The 18,914-nt window shown below is 42.8% G+C and overlaps 2 protein-coding genes across 14 annotated transcripts in view; one reads left to right on the forward strand and one right to left on the reverse strand.

Annotated features, from left to right (window-relative positions):
• The window catches only part of APLF (aprataxin and PNKP like factor), a 38,031-nt gene that overhangs the window by 5,052 nt on the left and 14,065 nt on the right, over positions 1-18,914 (forward strand). For 6 of the 13 annotated variants that reach the window (XR_010471752.1, XR_002416473.2, XM_021291004.2 and 3 more), the window contains exons 2-5: positions 9,969-10,120; positions 11,393-11,516; positions 14,205-14,377; positions 17,106-17,494. Coding sequence is in view for 10 of the 13 variants with exons in the window: in XM_021291004.2 (XP_021146679.2) it covers positions 9,969-10,120; positions 11,393-11,516; positions 14,205-14,377; positions 17,106-17,494 (838 nt within the window). In the remaining 3 variants the exon portion in view is untranslated. Of the gene's footprint in view, positions 1-8,237; positions 8,708-9,968; positions 10,121-11,392; positions 11,517-14,204; positions 14,378-17,105; positions 17,495-18,914 lie in introns of those variants that run through there. The other 7 variants (XR_010471753.1, XM_065059282.1, XM_065059277.1 and 4 more) reach the window with 4 other exon arrangements.
• On the reverse strand, positions 5,517-8,198 carry FBXO48 (F-box protein 48). The gene is made up of 2 exons (XM_065059314.1): positions 7,902-8,198; positions 5,517-5,994 (listed from the first exon to the last, which is right to left on the reverse strand). The coding sequence occupies exons 1-2, from the start codon at positions 8,196-8,198 to the stop codon at positions 5,833-5,835; spliced, it is 459 nt and encodes a 152-aa protein (XP_064915386.1). The 3' UTR covers positions 5,517-5,832.

Below are 18,914 nucleotides of genomic sequence, written 5' to 3' on the forward strand. Positions count from 1 at the left end.
CTTTTTGTGCGCGTAGGTGTCCTGCTTTTGAAGGCTTAAGTTGCTGTGTAACTCCCTCGTGTGCGATGGTGAAAGTTCAGTAACAAAACACGCGCGTGTGAGATATTTTTAGATAACAAGAAGAGTTGTTTATATCAGATTTTTAACGCTTGTGCCATTATCTGATTAATAAAAGGAAATATTTCATTCTTCTGGTACAGAAGTGGTAAAATAAGTTGTGAGTTTTTTTGGGTTTTTTTTAAATATATTTACTTGAAGGAATACTTTTTTTCCCCAAGTTACATATTCAATTTCCCCTTTTTCCTCTTCCTCCCAACCCCTCTCCTTCTTATTAAAGCTATTTTGACCTAAACTTCCTAATCTAAAAAGGGAGCCTGTGGCTCTGCTTTTTGGGCATCATAGAGTAGAATTCAGATACATAAATGCCAAGTAGCGTTGTAGATGAGCTACAACATGCCACGTGGTCTTTAATCACCCCACTAGAACAGCAAAAGCTTCCTCTCATCTCATTGCACCTACATGCTGTGTATGAGTGTTTGGTTACTTTATGGGTATCGAGTGCTATTACAATCTCCCTGTTTAAGCATTTGAGAAGCCCCCAGTGTTATTATCTCTAAGATAAGAGTGGTGTGTTAGAATGATTTTTAAACCCAGTATAATTTAGTGATAAAATTGTCTACAGACCAGCTATCTTCAAGAATAAAGGTGCATTAGAAAAGCTGGTTAGTTTAGTGGGTCACCCTAGGTGAAACTTGAGGCACATTTCTGTTAGGTGCTCTACTATCAAATGGCTATATACTGTATTTTGAGAAACCTCGGTGTTAGGATTTCCTAGCTGAACTTGTAGAGTATTCTTGTTCTTTAGTGTTGTGGTGGAATAATAGTGGAGCAATGGAAGATATTCCCTTGATTGAAGAGGTGTGTAAAGCTCTTATGGGGTATTGTCAGACTTCATTTATTAGCAGTAAGATACTGCTGAAGAAAAAATATATATATTTTGCCTTTCTCAAGTTGTCTTTTTTCCTCCCTTATGATTAAAGGCTTGAGGTGTCTGGTTTGTTTGAAGTTTTCCTTCTGTTCCCAACTTGCTCAACATCTACCTTCAGTTCAGCCTTCAAGCTGATTCCTTCAATAGGTAGCTGATAGCATCTTGTGGTCTTTGGTGTTCTGAAATCACCAAATGTTTAAAAGCAATATTTAGTTTGATGGCTAATACATGGCTAGTGGTGTCCTGTGGCATCTGGAGAAGTCTTTGTGTGGAGTTTCTACTGTCTGACATCTCAGCAACAAAATAGGCTGTGCAGTGACACCCCCGTATTAGAGCAGCAGCTCCTTTGCCTGTTAAGAATTTTAAGGACTGTACGTTAAAATGGGCACGTGCTGTGCTAACAGTATTTTTAAATGTGAATCAAAAAAAGCTAACGTTGTACCTGATTTGCATGCTTTAGCAGGCTGCTTTATATTCCCCTCCCTGCTTTGTGTATCTGCGGTTGCTGGACGTGGGTGTCCGTGTTGGACAGGATGACTTTGGCGACTCAGAGGTGGCTGCAGGTCTTGGTGCATAGAACTGTCCTCTTGGGTTTCATCTCGGTAGGTCCCCCAGGACCTCTGAGTTTGCTCTCCATCACCTCTCTCCTTCTCCCCCTTCTGCCCACAGTTGTAGTGTGGGTTTTTTTTGGTTTACCAGAATAGTAGAAGTGGGTCTAACCCTTAGCACTGAGGCTTGTAAAGAAAATACCCACACCACCAACCCCCAATTTTTAGCATTGTTGTGCTGATCAGAAACTGCTGCTGACTCGTGGTGTTAGATGCAGCAGGATGATTTTGGGAACAGACATTTCTGAACAAGCAATGTGCTGAGAAACAACCACACAGCGTCAGAATGCTCTTGGGAATCTGATACGTCTCTACTCAGGTTCATTTGAAGAGAAAATAGCATCACCACCACCCAAGTCCTCTGATCTGTTTGCCTTTATTGCCTTCCTGTCAGCTCTCAGAGGCTGAAGCAGCTGATCCCAGTCCTGAGCCCAACTGTTCTATCTTTCTGTTGGGGTAAATATGTCACTTGGGACCTTCCAGAGATGAGCAGGATAGAGACATGAAACACCAGTGCCTGCCTACCAGGAGAAACTCTTCTCTTGACAAAGTTAGCTTTGAAATTTGAGTGGTCTACTAAAAAGAAAAAAGTCTATGATTAAACATCTTGTGCTTTCTTTTTCATTTATTCTCACTCTTAATGGTAATGGCGCAAAAGCCACATCCTGCACCATGATGAAATAAAGCCACACTATGAGCTCCTCCCTTCAAAAATGGAACAGTGCAATACTCGGTGGTTGCAAGGAGGGTTCTAACACCACAGGCTGTTTTGGAGGTGCGAAAATAAAGTACTGACCTCAGGGGACCTGAAGTTGAGCTTCAGTGCTGGCATTTTGATGTCCAGCTGTGTGCAGCAGCTCAGGACATTTTGTGCAGAAGCCTGGCTGGTTTGAGCCTGCATTACATAGATGGGGTGTGTGGCTGCAGGACATCGTATTTGCTCTGCACCAGACAAGCTTCATGTTCTCTCTCAAAGGTCTCTCTGTCTTAGGATGAGAGGAAATGGCCTCAAGTTGTGTCAGGAAAGGTTCAGCTTGTTTATTAGAAAAAATTTATTCACAGAAAGGGCTGTGAAGCACTGGAACAGGCTGCACGGGGAAGTTGGAGCCACCATCCCTAGAGGTGTTTAAAAGACGTGTAGATGAGGTTCTTGGGGACATGGGTCAGTGCCAGAGTGAGGTTATGGTTGGACTCAATGACCTTGAGGGTCTCTTCCAACCAAAATGATTCTGTGAAAGCTGGGCAGGCAGGAAGGTCATGTGGCTGGTGGGTGCCTTGGACACCTTTCTGCAGCTGATGGCTTCCGAGTAGGAGGGTAGAAGTGGCGTGTGAATGTAGTGGGAAGGTCAGTGGGGTTTGCTAAAGTAGAACTTTCCACTTCCTCAAAAACTTGCGTGTAAGAGAGCTGGGCACTGGTTTGGAAACATGGTTTCACCAGCTACCTAAGCGTGAGTCTTGCTTGTGCGTGTCCTGGGGCAGTAGGTGGTTTTTGCTTGTGTGGCCTTTGCTGCTGAGGATGCTCTCTGGGGAAGGATGCCTACTCATTAGGGCTAATTTAGCCACCAGTACGGTTTTTCCTGTCACTGGCATTTTGTTGGTTTTTGCTCACATGTAGAAGGGGAAAGGGATGAGCCTAAACCAGCTGGTGTAGGAAGTGCCACTGTTTGGAGTGATGGATGCTGCTGGGGCTCTCTTCAAAGGGAAGAGAACACACATCCAGCCTGCAGCGGGGCTCAAAGGCTGGGTGGGTGGTGGAGGGGCACAAGGGTGAGGAACAGAATCACAGAATTGATGTAATGAAATCTCCAGGGAGTATTAAAACCACTAAAGGAGGAGCTTAGAGTGGGAGGGGAACCAAGCTTTGTTTTCATGAGAACTTGTACTTCAATACTTTTTTTTCCCTTTCAGTAATAGATTTTTCATGAGAAACACGTCTGCTTCTCCAGGTTTAAAGATCCAGGCCTTGTCTAAATTGCACAGCTGAGTGTTTGATTCCTTGTGTGTTTAAAGAAGCGCAACCACCTGATCTGGACAGAGGTAGAGATGTGACAGATACTGGTGATACCCGCACTCATACGAGAACAGGAAAAAGCTACAGTTAAGTGCGCAGTCACACAACTCTGTGTCAGGATTTATACTGGAATTATTATTCCATTTAAAAATTGCATCCTGAGACAAATATATGAGAACTGACAGCTGAGGGGCAGGAAAGGAGCAGAAAGAGGGGAAAAATGTCTGGGAGTTAGACTGGAGGTAACAGATCCAGTATGCTGCACTTTTCCTGTCTTATGGTTAATAAATGGAGCACTCCTGAGGTGATGAGGATGGACTGCTAGTGTTATTCATTATTGAGTTATTTGCAGTTTGTTTTTTCCACTTCTAGCTCTATTAAAGTCCAGGTAAAAGATACTCTGAGCAGGGAGTGAGGCAGCACTTTCAGTGGAAAAACTGTTGTGCTTGTTTTTTTTAATTTTATTTTTTTAGTTCATTTTTTTTTTTAAATTTGAGCTAAGTAGATACAATCTTAGAGCACAATAGCTAATAATGAAGCTGTGTTTGTAATTCATTGAGCTTTATGCTACACTCATTATGCTTAGCAGTGCTCTTCACTTGGAGTTACACCTGTTCTAATAAGGCTGAGGGAAGTGGATCAGTGTTGATGAAATCTGTTGAATGCTCCAAACTAGAAAAGGGATCAGGTAACATGCTGTTCTTGGAAGCATTTTGGAACTACCAGTTTCACCTGACTGTTCTGTTTATCCCTTGGCCTGTAGATATGGGCATCTTCCGCAAACAGCCTGCGGACCCAGACACTTGCAATTAAGGGGAGTAAAAAATACTAGATATTTTCACCAGATATTCTGCAATGATTACATAATCGTGAGAAAATAAAAATGCGTAAGCTGGAAGCAAGTTTAAACTAATGGTTTTTTTTAACCACCAGCAGCATCAAACAAAAAGTGCTACTGGATCTTAGTCCAGAGGACCATGGGCTGTATTTTCAGATAAAACTTGCTCTATTGCTCCACCTACTGTTACTGGCTCCCTCTCCACCATTAAAAGTAAGGGCTGGACCTCGTTTAAGTGAACTGTATTTAACACGAGCCTGATTAGTGCCATTGGATCTCATGTTCATGACAGGACACTTCTGTCCTTATGTTGCCAGGTCCTCTGCCAAAGTCTGCAGTTGTTGATTTGAGAATACTTAACTAAGTTTCATAAGCATGGTGGAGGATTGGTCCCAGGTTGGTGACTGAATTGTCTAGGAATACTTCAGGCAATAGGACCTTCCCAGTGTTTTCCCACTAACTTTACTCCTTAGTGCAAAGTAGGTAAGGAAAGGTGATATTCAAACCAAATTGATTTTTGTGGTTGCTTTTAGGTTGAGAAACATGACAGGCATTTCTTTTTACTAGCAGCAGTTTTTAAAGTCAGTGACAGAAATTGCTGCTGGTAAAGCAGGGTTTGTGTGATGAATGTGTTTTAGCCTGACTACAAAAGTATATGAAGCTGTGGTGTGTGGTTATCTGAGTTATTTTATTTAAAGCGTTAAATTTTGCTCTTCTCCTTGTCATGCAAATGACTGAAGTGCATAGCTAATGGCAGGGAGGCTGTTAATTATGTGGCTGCTTCAGTCCTGCTTGGTGCCTGGATCTGTGAGCCCTAATTCAGAAATCCCACAGCTGGGCAGTGGAAAAGCAGCTCTATGAGCACTAATACCTCCATGGGTGCGGGTTCAGAAAAGATCCCTGTGAAGGGGCTCCATCCCTCGAGATGGGCGCTGGGGATGTTCAGCTGATCCCGATGTGGCTGCCTTGTCCTCTTCTTTGCTTGCCAATGTCTGGATTTGTCCCTCCCCCAGCCCTTTTGTGGGCTCTCATGTTGTGCTGCTGATACAATAAGCTTCCAAGTCAAACACATTGGGTTTTTTTAAAAGTAATCTCTTCCAAAATAAAAAGTGCAAATTGAAATTACAATCAACATCTTTTTGACGATACAGCAGATGATTAAATTTACAAATATAAAACTACAACTCAATAGTCTTACTTAGAATTTGACATAAAATTAATCAGATAAAGTGCAAATAATAAAAAGATATAACTTTTTTTTTAATATATAAACTTCCATCATGCATTTGCAAACACAACTGATAGTCAACAGCCAAATATTTACAGTTTGGCAGTCTGTGAGTTGTTGATAGAATGTTCTGGAGTTGCAGAAGCCAGCATTGCTTTCTCACCGCTCAAGTTCTGCTTCCAGGATTTCTCCCCATGTGTCGACATCCATCGGATACATGCTTTTCTCTGGCAAGCTGTTTCGTGAAGGAATGTTGCTGTATTTCCCGCTCAGCCATTCTTGCTTCACTTTGCTTTTCCAGTAGTTTCTCAGTAATGTGATCTGATGGAAAAACAGACAGCTCAACTCTTGGAAATGAACTGATTGAAGTTGCATTCAGTACAAGTAAGTTTTGCATTGGAAGAGTAGTGCTAGAAAAAGGATTTGAAACCTGTTTTTTGATATCCAGACACTAAGCCCAGGAAGGTGCACTGATGCCAAGAAGTGGACCTTTGTCCGCTTCCAGCTTTTCTAAGATGGGTGGAGAATTGCTTCTTATCTCAGTTCTTTGAGGGTCAAGATGAAAACCCTAAGTCAGGAATTCATCTTACTCTTTAAAAGAGGTGCCTTTCACATTCTCCTTCCTATTTAGATTATTTGTGACCTTTAACTCTTTTTTGGGCTCTTAATGCAGGCTGGCTGGATTCTTTTCTTCAGCCAGCCTTTCAGCACAAGAAAACACTGACATGGTGTGTCGGCTTCTACTTCAAATCCCCTCCAGATAAAGTAGATAATCAGTGCAGGGAGTTCTGGAAACTCCTATGCAAGAGTAGCAAGATCTGTGCATTTGAAGGGCAACCACTACCTGTCCAGGGGTTTCCTCACAGTGAAACAACTGCTGAAACGCCAGATTCCAGAAGCAAGTTTTACTGCTGCTGCTTTCTTTTCAACCCTGCACTGCCACCCTGCTCTCAAACACATCAGCTAAAATGGGGTGGGGATCACCCTTTGGCTGGTTGAGAGTGGCGACTGTGAAACCAATCCTTTCCTAACCTACCTCAGCCTGCAGGCTGGACTTGGCAGCCATAGATCTCCTAGCATGTTCAGCTCCTCACTCCTCAGAGCAGCTGTGACTGGGAGTGTGTGTGGGGAGAGTTTCAAAATAGCTTCTCAGAGCTTCTGCATGTTCCCTCTTCTCTACCCCATTTTTTTTTCTTCCGAATGCATGTTGCTCTAGGCATATTGAGGCAGAGCTGCCCAAGATGAATTTCAGGGCAGTTATACCTCACCAGCAGGACTGCTTCCACAAAATACAACCAGAGAGCATACACCGCCTAATATTGTCTTCTCCCCCCTGGCCCTGTCTACTGCAGTCTGGGCTTTCTTCCATGTCATAGAATCATAGAACAGTTTGGGTTGGAAGGGACTTTTAAATGCCCCTTTAAATGTCCAATGCCCCTGTAATGAGCTGGGACATCTTCAACCAGACCAGGGCTATGCAGACTTTGATGTGAAGAACATAAGTGCTGAGGCTGCATGGGCCAGTGTGAGGACTAAATGGGGTGTGCTGGGCTGGCCAGATGTGGTCCTGGGTAGGAAACAGGCCAGGCTTGATTTCATCTGTGTATTTTACCAGATATCCAGCTGTTGGGATGCACTACTGAGTCACACTGTGGTTACAGCCATTCTCCATTAGCCTGGGATAGATGAGATGTGCAGATGTCATTTCTTTATGTATTTTCCTCCTTGCTGCAAGACACTGAGGTGCTGGAGAGAGTTCAGAGGAGGGCAATGAAGCTGGTGAGGGGTCTGGAGCACAAGTGTGATGGGGACCTGGGGCTGTTCAGCCTGGAGAACAGGAGGCTGAGGGGAGACCTTATCACTGTCTGCAACTGCCTGAAAGGAGGTTGTAGCATGGAGGGGGTTGGTCTCTTCTCCCAAGGAGCAAGTGATAAGACAAGAGGAAATGCCCTCAAGTTGCACCAGGGGAGGTTTAGATTGGATATTACAAAAAATTTCTTCACAGAAAGGGTTGTGAAGCACTGGAACAGGCTGCCCAGGGAGGTGATGGAGTCACCGTCTCTGGAGGTGTTTAGAAGACGCATAGATGAGGTTCTTAGGGACATGGGTTAGTGCCTGAGCCAGTTTATGGTTGACTCGATGATCTTGAGGGTCTCTTACAAAATGCCTCTCTTACCAGCCCCAGACGCCCTGGCGCTGCTCGCGCTAGTCCCTGACGTTGACTTTACCTTCCAGGAGTAGCCGTTCCCGCGGTCGCAGTCGATCTCCCGCCGGCACACCGCCCGCACGCTCAGGCAGTGGCGCCTCCAGAGCCGCTCGTTGCCCTCGATGACGCTGTGCCAGCCCTTGCACGTCACGGCCGCCCGACACAAGCTCTCCACGTCCAGACCGCTGAAGATCCGCGCGGTGACCTCCGGGGGGAGCAGAGACACGAAGTCGGCGGGGCCGTCCCGTCTCCCTGTCCCCCTGTCCCGGCCGGCGGGGCGCAGGGCGGGTTTCCCGCCGGCCGAGCGCTCCCCGTCCATCCCCGCGTCACCGCGGCCCCGGGCGGCCTCGCCCAGCAGCGCCCGGGGCCGGTTCCCCGCCGGCCGGCATGTCCCCGCCTTCGGGCCGCTCTCGCTGATTATTGTTATTATTTTGTAAGGCGAATCCTTCGCTTTTTGGGCCGTCTCTCCGAAGGAGAGTGACGTACAGATTTACGTCATCATGCGGCGTCCACACGCCAGAGACCCGGGCCGAGCCCGGGCCCGCCGGAGCGGCGGCGCAGCTGAGGTGAGGTGAGGTGAGGTGAGGCCGGGCCCTCGGCAGCGGCTCCTCCGCCGCGCCCGGCCCCGGGCTCCCCTGAGGGGACCGTGCGGCCACCGCCGGGCTGCGGACAAACCCCCGAGCTCAGAGGCGTTTGTGACTGGATCCGCCGGCTGCAGCCCCGGGTCCGGGCTCGTTGCCGGCTCCTTGGCGGGGGGAGCCGATGCGGGAACGAAAGCTTTCGAGAAGCGCTTGGGGGGGCCTGTTTGGGAAGGTAGGGTGGACAGAGGTGGGTTGTGTCCCGCTCTGGTTCCTCAGCACAGGACAGACATGGACCTGTTGGAGAGGGGCCGGAGGAGCCACAGGAATGATCAGAGGCTGGAGCAGCTCTGCTGGGAGGACAGGCTGAGAGAGTTGGGGTTGTTCAGCCTGGAGAAGAGAAGGCTCCGGGGAGACATTATTGCAGCCTTTCAGTGCTTAAAAGGGGCCTGTAAGAAACATGGGGAGAGACTTTTTAGCAGTGCCTGTTGCAATAAAACAAGGGGTGATGGTTTTAAACTAAAGGAGGGGAGATTCAGGCTACACATGAGGAAGAAATGCTTTACACTGAGGGTGGTGAAACACTGGCCCAGGTTGCCCAGAGAGGTGGTGGATGCCCCATCCCTGGAGACATCCCAGGCCAGGCTGGATGGGGCTCTGAGCAACCTGATCTGGTGAAGATGTCCCTGCTCATGGCAGGGGTGGCACTGGATGAGCTTTGAAGGTCCCTTCCAACCCAAACTATTCTGTGATTCTGTTGTGTTTGTGATGGAGTGAACAGTTTGGCTGGTCAGGGGTGACTTCCTTGTAATGCAAAAAGCTGTGGAAGGGACAACAGCAAATCCCGAGTGGTTCTGTGCAGTGAGTACAGCAGTATTTAGGCTTTTCACTAATGCTTTGTGTTAGTGAGTCAACTTGTGGAAGGGCAAAGCATTGAAGGAAAAACACCTGCAGTTTCGGTGCACTTTCATGACTTAAAAACATTTCAAATGTGGTAGCTCAGAGCTGAAGCTTTTAAAACCAGCTTCAAGCACCTGAGTACGTGGTGTCACCTCAGAGCTGCGGACTTGTGACCTTTGGTGACAATGAGAAGGGCTGGATTCATTTGGCATCTGGTCCTGCATACTGCATCTTAACGTTATTTGACTTGGTATAGAATCAAATTTGGAGAAGTTGCACAGACTTGTGGCAGAGCAAGTCCTAAGCTTTAGTTTCAGCTTTATCAAGGTTTTGTCATGATGGTGGTGACTAGTATAAATCATGTACTTAAAAACCAAAACACAGTGCCGTAGGGATCAGCAGCGTTTGGAAAGTCTGCTTCAAAATACTTTCAGTGGAAAGTAGAAAAGAAGGCATGTTTATTTTCTCTGTTGTGGATGTAAGAGTACCTTACATTCAGTTTAGAAGTGTATTAATGGCAAATGTTCAGACTAACTTCTGTGTTTAAGTGGAAAGTACATGTTTGTGTTTGTGATGAGTTTGACTGGATAGAAATTAATTTGCTTTCTCAGAAAAACATCAAGAGACTGATGCAGAAGAAGGACCAACTGTTCGTCCTGTTGAGATGTCTTATAGTCCACTGCTAATAGAACCGACACATCCCAGCTCTGAGAAACAGGGAGCCACCAAAATGAGAAAAAACAGCGCTACTTCCAGACATTTGGTGGGTGCTTAAATTTGAAATTAATTTAATATTTGTAAGCATGCGTTGAAAACAAAATGAAGGTGTTGTGTTTTCTAAACTTTTTAATTTTTTTTTTCCCTGAGAAGTAAACTCTGGTAAAGTTCTATGCTTAAAGCATCCGTTTTATTGACTGGGATTGTATGCTGTACTAGTATATAAATATATTTCTGTTGTGTGTTTATGCTTGTTATGCCGCAGTAATCGTTTCTCTGGTATATACAAAAATCGCAGTTGCTACAGGAATAGATGTATGGTCGCTGAGTTCGGTACTGCAGTACAAAGCCCAGTTCTGGTCTTTGGTCTATCAGTATCTGCCGTGTAAGTACCTGAGAAGGTCTTGGGGAACTAGCCTAATGGCCTCTGAAATTTATATCTGGAGAGCCTGGAGTTGGACTATAAGGTGCTGTGTGCTGGCTGTAAGTAATATCTGTTTATAGTGTACTACTTGGAGCCTGTTAAATTTGAATAGTACAACTGTGGTGGAGCTGTGTTGTCAAGATCCTTATGAACACCAAAAAATAACCCTCCAATTTTTCCTTGGCAGCCTGTGTCCTGTCCAGCAAAGCAAGCTTTTCTTGCTTTTTTTAAATGTACCTGAGTCAAATGGCTTCCAGACAGTCTGATAAATGGTGTATGGAGCCAGTGGGATTTTTCTTAGGTCTTCTGTTGTGTATCCAGCAACACAGTACTTAAAGAGACATGTTGGTCAACATAATTGTATGGTAGATTACTGTACAATAGAAATGTCAGTCTTACTATCAAACTGATAGTATTACTGTCAACACGTAAGTGTGTACTGAATGTGACTTCAGTGTGTTTAATTTGTTTAGAGTGTGATTCCTTTTTGGAGAAAGGAATTGAGAGAATGCTAGCAAGACTTTTCTGTTTTGTTGCGGTTTGCTTGTTTTCAAATAGGCATTTCTTTCTTAAACCTCCTCTTTCTCCTATTTTGTGTGGAAATTCTATAGCAAGATGCTAATAAAGCTCTTCTGTGAACCCGAAAGGTCTAGGGAGGTGTGAGTGTTTTGTTTGTGTTGTTTTGTTTTTTTAACTGAATGAAGGTTTCCATAGATGTTGTTTCTCAGAGTGGGTAGGAACTGTAAAACAATTTCAGGCAATGGACACCATCCAGAAGTTGGGCGGTAATCTAGGCTGTGTTTGAAGGTCATAACTGTGTACAAAATTATGTTCTAGTTTTCCCACCTCTTTTTTTAACTGGAGAAAGGTACTAAACAGTAAATATTGTTTCAGGTTCCTCTTGATGATGATAATGAAAGCGAACAGTCAAAATCTCTTCAAAGAAGGCGAGTTCTTCCATCCTGGATGTTGGAAACAGATCTGGTTCAGAGGATTTCTGAACCCGTAATGGAAGGAGGTACGTTTGCAGTGTAGTACATGTGTAGTACGTTTGTAGTATATTTATGTGCTTTAATATAATTTTTTAAAAATTATAATGGTGGTGGTACAAAGTATTAATTTGTTATTTCTTTTTCCATGTTCTGTGCCTGGCAGCTAACAGAGACTGACTTCTGTTGTCTCCTTTGTCATCAGTCCTGTGTGCGTGACAGTGCTCTTTCTGATCAGTTTGTTTTCTTTCTGTTCTTTTTTTTTCATGCCAAGCAGTATATTCTCTTTGGACAGCTGAACATCTCGTGTTCTGAAGCCCTTTCCTATAAACTTGCCTATTTTGTTTAGTATGTAAATACTAGGTCGTTTCTGTAGCTTTAATTCCAAGTCTTCTCCACATTTAAGTCACTGAGGTGTTGCCCTTCTAAATTTAGATTCTTCTACTTCCACAGGTTGTAAAGGTGGGTTTTTTTGGGGTAGTGGTGTGTGTCAGTTTTTTAACCGTGACTGAGCCAAACTTGATTTCTTAGTCCAAAGTTTCTTCCTAGGAGGAGCAGTTCATAACAGTATAGTAGCTTCTTGCCTGTATGAGGCTAAAATAGCATTGCATGGCCTCTTGGCCTTCCTGCAAAAGGAAGTTGCTGAACACATGATAAACTTCTCCAGCATATTATATTATATCAGTGGCAACAGCAGCAGAAAACTGTGTTTAGTCGCTATCAATAGGAGACACGAGGGTGCTACATTGGCACAATCACAAGAAAACTTTCTAGCATGTCTGGCTTTGGTCCTGGTTGCTTATAAAGACTTCTAAAGCTGCCATTAGGCATTCTCTGACGAACTTATCACAAGGCATTTATTGCTCTGACTTTTGTTGATGAAACAGGAGGACTAAAAAAATGAGAGAGGGGAAGGTAAATGACTCTGTACACTAACAACATGTCACCAGTGTTTCTGTCTCTCTGCTGAAGGCAGGCCACCCCATCCTGCTTGCCGTTCTGGGCTGAGGTGGTTTAGGTGGTGACTGATGAGCTTCCTTCGTTAGTCGGTCCAAGTGTATGAACTCTGACGTGTGCATGTCCACTCCTCTGCGTCCAACACTTATTCTTTAATACCTCTCTTTCCACCTGCTATTTGTGTTGAGATGATGTAATGGATGAATTTGGCTCATGATGCCTGAGCAAACCTACAGAAGCATTTCATGTAGTGTCTGACCAATTGCTTCTTATCTTCTGTAGTGAGTGCAGTGTCTGGATGGATTGACCTGGGCAGTTGTGGCTTTCAACACCTCTGTCGTATACCATTGGCTACCCTGCCTGTTCCTTTCCTCAAAAGCTAATATTGAGAAAATTACAAGGAGCAGAAGAAACATTACTCCCCCCCACCAAACCTTGACTGTTCTCTGCTAGGTTATTCCCTCGGATGAAAAAAATTGCATAACTGTGTGTGCCAGAGGACTTCCACTGGCTGTGTTGAGTTCTGCACTAGTGTGATTGTTTTCTTATGTTTTGTTTTAGGCTTGTGTGTTGGTGGGGTTTGTTTGGTTGGTTTTCCTGTTGTTGGTTTGTTTTTTCCTCCAAAATACTATAATGTTTCTTAGAGATGTTTGTTTCAAAGACTGAACATTTTGATCACCTAGATGCTGAGATTTGGAGCTGTGTGGGTAAGGGATACCTGTGTGATGTTGAAGGCCTGACCTTGAGGAGCTAGGGATACAGACAAACACTATTGGAGCTGTTTAAACGTTCATTATGTGAGATCATGATTCCAGCTTAAAATGGGCCGCTTTAATAAAACAACCAATCTCTTCTGCAAATCTCCTATTTCCTTAAAATTGTGAAATGGTTTGCATCTTTTTAGGGTGGTACTGGACGGAAAGGTGGAGAATAACGTGAAAAGGCTGCCCTTTTGTTTCTCATCTGTATGTCTTCCTACTGGAAAGGGAACACTGATTTGTTGTTTTGAAGTGAGACAATAATAGCTGGAAAAATTCCTTGCTTCTTACAGATGTCTCTGGGACGTCTGGGTTTTTTGAAGGGGTTTTTGAAGTCTTGCAAAATGTCATCAAGTATCTTCCTTCTGAATGTGTTTTGTAGCAGATGGAGCTATAACAAAACCAGCACAATGGCCCTCCCTGTCTCCCGATTGTATATCCAGCAAACACTACTTCAGTAGAGAGAACTTAAAATGTTCTGAGATATTAAGCTTTCCAGAGGAAGGCACAACATTTGCTGTCATTTTGTCAGTTAGTGGCTGATGAAGTAAGCAACCGTGACATGGCTGACTAGGCACGCAGGCATAACCTGATTTTGCCATGTTCTAATTAATTTGTGTTTCTCTGTATATCTGAAGTGACATTTACATGAAAGATAGGTGGTAAAAGTTGTCCTTGGACATTTGGTTTACTTGATCAGCTCCTACTGTGTAAATGAAATTTTCAGTCATATTGATACAGTCAATCCAGAATATTCTTTGCCACATATTTATTGTTTTCCCTCGTTTCCCCCTCAAGCATCTGTTTTATTCTATTACATGATTTTTACTCCTATATTCGGGAAGTGAAAAATGTGCCGCTGAAGAAGCACATGCACAACTGCTACTATTTCTCATGCTTTTTCCCAGTGTCCTGTTTTGATGAGTGTTAAGATTTCTAATCTGGTCATGATTTCACCACAGAAGTTGCATTCCAAAAGTACCCTTTTATTTTTCTTTGAAGGTAGTAGAGTGAAAGGAGGCCAAGGAAGGGCAGGAAGTGATATGGAGTCTTTAGAAGTAAATGTGCAGCAGAAAAAAAGATCAGCTTCTGAAGAAGCTATAGAGGATTTTGAAGGTGGAGAGCAAGATCAAAAGAAAAGGAGCCATCTTTCCATCCACATCCCTTCGTCTCAGGTAATTTTTTGTCTCGGGGCAGAACCATGGTATTTCAAAAAACGAGAATGTAGTTGGCAATGCCATGTTGAAGGTTGGGTCTACAACACAAATACGTGTTCTACTTGTGCTTTACTGTTTTAAGATTTGTTTTGAAATGCCAGCCTGTTGGACAGCTCGATAACAAGGATCCTGGAAGCCTTCAGACACTTGTTTTCTATGCTTGTCCTGATCTGGAACTTAAGCCCTGAACATTCCGCAGAAATACCAGACTTTCGGCTTTACAGCAAGAAGCTGGAATACATGGGTGAATACTGGTCCTAGGAGTGGCTTGATGTGTGGTTTCTTTTCCTGAGAATTCTTTAGGGATAGGTGATGGTATGATGGTAATGTGTCGCTGGACTTTGCCCAAACTAGTGGCATTCTAGTTGCTGACGTTTTATGGTCAGAAGATTATGGTATGTGGCCTAGCAGCGGCTGTATTTTGAAGAAAGGTAGCAGGGAGTGTGCTTATGTCACTATCTCAAAATGTGAGTCAAAAAAAGGAAAAAGAGAAAGTAATCTGAAATCCAGAATGATCTCTGGCAGTGAGTGAACAGACACTTCAGTCCAGCTGCCCAATGTGTCTGTGTGTCCGTAAAGTACTGTTGCGTTCATAGGCAGTTAAATGCTTACTGATAGCACCCTGCTGATAATGAAAAGGATCATTAGCAAAGGCAAAACATATTCTGGTGATACCGAAGTGAGGCTTTCTCTGGCTTTTCCTTTAAGTGAACAACCTGGAGAGGTGTTTCTCATCTCTAATATTAGAACTGCCTGGATCTATTATAGCATCTGACAAAATACTTAAAATGCTATTATTTAGAATGCTTCATTGGTTTTGACACTGAAAACAGTTGGGGACTTTTGTTTTTTAATTGAATCTTAATGTTAATTGGAATGATCTCCTGATGGAGAGCATGACCTTCAGGGTAGTTCTGATATAACATAGTGGTATATTTTAATCTGAAGAAGTGTTCTGAGTGGTGAGCTCTGTTGTAGGTCAGGTACATTAATACTAGCTGCAGTGTCATTTTCTCTTTGTCAGGTCATAAGGTGAGTGACTACATAATGAATGATTCCATTTTGCAATTTCTAAGTATGAAGCCTTACTTTCTCCTAATAATTTCATAAATCACTTTTCTCTCAAGCATAGTGTAAGAAATTGCTTTCAGAACTTTGCAGAAAAAATAATGGGTTAGTGCAAGCGAAAGTAATAATCAGAGAGAGCTCTAAAAGATTGGAATTTCGATATAAAAACCAAAATCACTCCTGCTGTCATATTTAAGGCAACTGAGAAAATCTGTAGTATGGTAGGAAGTAAAAAGAATCTTAATCCGAAGTGCCAGCAGCCTCCAGATGGCAGTGAGATCACATATACGTTATAATCAGTGTCAATAGTGCCGTTGTCTCTGGTTTTCCTTGATTGCAACCTGTTTTTTCATCATAATAACTGTGAAAGGGTTTAATCTCATTATATACAATACAGGCAATGGATTGAAGTATGTAGTAGAGAAGCCACGAGTGGGAGTGGCAAATTAGAGTAATTTAAGTCCTCATTTGCAAAAGGATTATTTCCTAAGCTGCAGTTTTTTTGCTGAGCCTTATTTTGGGAGTCTTGATAAAAGAGTCATCTGTGTCTCTGAGTTGACATATACTAAATATGCTGCTGTCAGGATCGTTTGGTATTAATGCTGACTTTGCCCTTTCTTAATGACATTGCTGCTCAAATGTATTTGTTTTGGTTAACATTTTGTGAGACTTGCATTGAAAGGAGCAAAATAGGAGGCCACCAGCTGATTTTCAAGCTCTGCCCAACACACCCATGTACACTAAATATACATTTACTGCAGGGGGATCCTAGTAATAAACTGTGGAGAGCAGAGACCTTCAAATAGTTCTATGATGTATCAGAGCAGTCCAGCCTTCTGTATAGGTGCGCTTCCAGGTAACGTCTTGGTTGTTGGGACAATGTTCCTGTTTTGGTTACGTATTCATTTGTTTTCTAAACCACACGTCTCTTATTTTAAGCCTACGTATGTTCCAAAATTTAAAATGCAGTATTTGTCCAAAGTGAAATTGTTGCCTGATGGTATCTACTGACAAACTTGTTTTATGATTTAGAGTCATGACCTGAAGCATTTAAGATTAATTGGGTTGGGATTAAGCTCAAGGTGTGTGTATAATGAATTCCCATGTATCTCTCATGTATACATAAATAAATACATATACCCTACACATTTGTACTTAAGGGATTGAAACTGATCCTTGTGTAGGAATGTGTATGTTCTTCTAGAGTCTACTATATCTTCACATGTATAACCCCCATTCATTTTTCAGGAGCAGTACTTTTAACTGGAAATTAATTTAAGCTAAAGGAATATTTGCGAACTGAGGTGGTAAGAGAGGAGCCTGACACTGGTGTGAGGGAACTGAAACTGAGGACAGGTGCTCTAGTATAATTTTTTCTTTAAATTCTATGTGTGCCTGTGTTTTTAACTTGAACCTTTCATTCAGCAGCTGTATTTAGGAGCTAACTTGAGTTTGGAGTAGAAGATTTTAAAGGCTGGACCAGATATCCCTTCCAACCTGAGCTGTTCTGTGATTTTGAAAACTGGAATGATGAGATGAGACAGTGTTTGACCTTAAAGCTTTTAATTCTGAAGAGCGTAAATTTTCAGGTCCTTCAAAATGTAACCTTGTTCCACAGAATACATCTGGATTTCCTCTTGAGAGTACCATGAGAAACATGGAAGGAAATGGCAAGACTGGAACAAAAAACCCCGGAAGTTCTCTGCAAAGAAGTGATAGGCAGCTGCATAGTAAATGTTCTAAAAGAATAGGTCAGATCTCCAGTAAAACAAGTAGAATTGAGGAACCAGAAAACAAAGAGCAGATTACTGGTTCTGCAAGCCAACAAGCACACGGGGGCAGGACTGCTCAATATTTTGGTGCCCAGGAAGGGATTCTTGAGCCTGATGCAAATCTGGATTACAAGACTGAGATTTCTGATTCAACCAGAAGTGCAGATGCTTCAGAAAGCTCCAAACAGTTCAAGCGTAAGAGGACACCTTGCATGTATGGAACAGGCTGTTACAGGTAAAACAAAATTAAAACCAGCTTAAGTTAGCTTATTATTAAGAAATAATGTATTGGCTGTGGAAGAGAAAACAGTAAAGTTGTTACAAGCTTTGATTGGAAAAATTTTGGGTAAACAAGAGACTAATGAGAAACAAATAGCATAACAAGAATTTTAAAAGTATGAAAGGAGGAGCCAGCATGGCTTCCTAGCTGCAAATATAGCCCAAACAGGGATGAACTACTTCAGCAAATTAAAAGATGAAGTGTTCTAGGAAATAAGAGAAAAACAGTCCATTTTGAAAAGAAAATAAAAAACCTGTGTGTACAGTACATGTAGCAGCAGGGAGAAGAAATGTCTGTGGTTGAAATGCCCAACATAGACCCTGTAGGCTTGTTTTATTGGCACTTTTTTTCACTTGTGTGAAAGATGATTGTATTTATTGAGGTAACTGCATGTTTTGTTATTTGAATAATTAAAATACCTATTAGTTGTCATTTCTTAAATAGTCAGGACTTAATTTTATTATAACTTGGCCGGTTGTGGTGTTTTGTTTTTCTTCTTCATTAGCTTCCACTCCTGCCCTAAAGCCAGAAGAAGGCTTACTTACAAACTCCATGTTAACCATTATCTTCTCAGCTTCTTTGCTAATACAAGTGAAGAACTTTTTCTCTCACTCGTATCCTCTCAGTTCACAGTGAATGATCTGTTGTACAAATCTGTGAGATACAAACGTTTCAGTGAAGTTCCAAAACATTAGTGCTGAGTGCCTGATCTCTGGCTAGTTCTTTTTGCCCAGAAAAGATCTGAAGTGCCATGTGGTGATACATGGAGGGGAAGACACAAATTGGGAGGTGTTCTTAAGGCGAGCAAATGGCCAGTGACCTGGGAACTGCGTTTAGGAGAAGGTTTTGAGATGTAGGTAAATCCATGTACATTGTAAGCAGAAAAGATAAGGGTAATACAGGAAACAGGGAGTCTTGTGGGTTTTTTTTAGAAAAATTTCTTTTGTTTTTTTATTCCTCTTCCCCTGAGGCGCTTGAGCAATGGGAAGAACAGTGAGGTTGTTTAGAAAATAAGCAAGCACAGTAAATAGCTTCTTGTGTATGTTTGCTGTGCCTAATGCTGCAGATAACGCTGTAAATCGAAAGCGTAAAGCTGTTGTGTTAATGAACACATCAGACTTCCAATTTTTGTGTTGCTTTCACATATCTCAATTTTTGCCTTAATGAATATGGTGAAAAAATGTCTTATTAGGCAGTTAAGCTGATCCATGCAACTTGTAGCTTCCTTCAGCTACTTTTAATTTGGTTCAAACAAGTTTTCACCTGCATGGGGGTAAAGCTGATTAATACTCTGATACGCTGAAGGATGTTTAAGAAGGCAAATCTTAATTACGGTAACAAGGAATAAGAAATGTGCATGTGCACATTTCTTCTT

The sequence above is a fragment of the Columba livia genome, chromosome 3, assembly GCF_036013475.1.
Source record: "Columba livia isolate bColLiv1 breed racing homer chromosome 3, bColLiv1.pat.W.v2, whole genome shotgun sequence".
Taxonomy (NCBI): domain Eukaryota; kingdom Metazoa; phylum Chordata; class Aves; order Columbiformes; family Columbidae; genus Columba; species Columba livia.

What these genes read in the sequence shown, in the direction of transcription:
- FBXO48 (XM_065059314.1), bottom strand. Translation starts at nt 8,198, where the DNA reads ATGGACGGGGAGCGCTCGGCCGGCGGGAAACCCGCCCTGCGCCCCGCC. An exon ending in GGAACGGCTACTCCTGGAAG is followed by an intron (nt 5,995 to 7,901) that starts GTAAAGTCAACG and finishes TTTTTCCATCAG; the next exon opens with ATCACATTACTGAGAAACTA.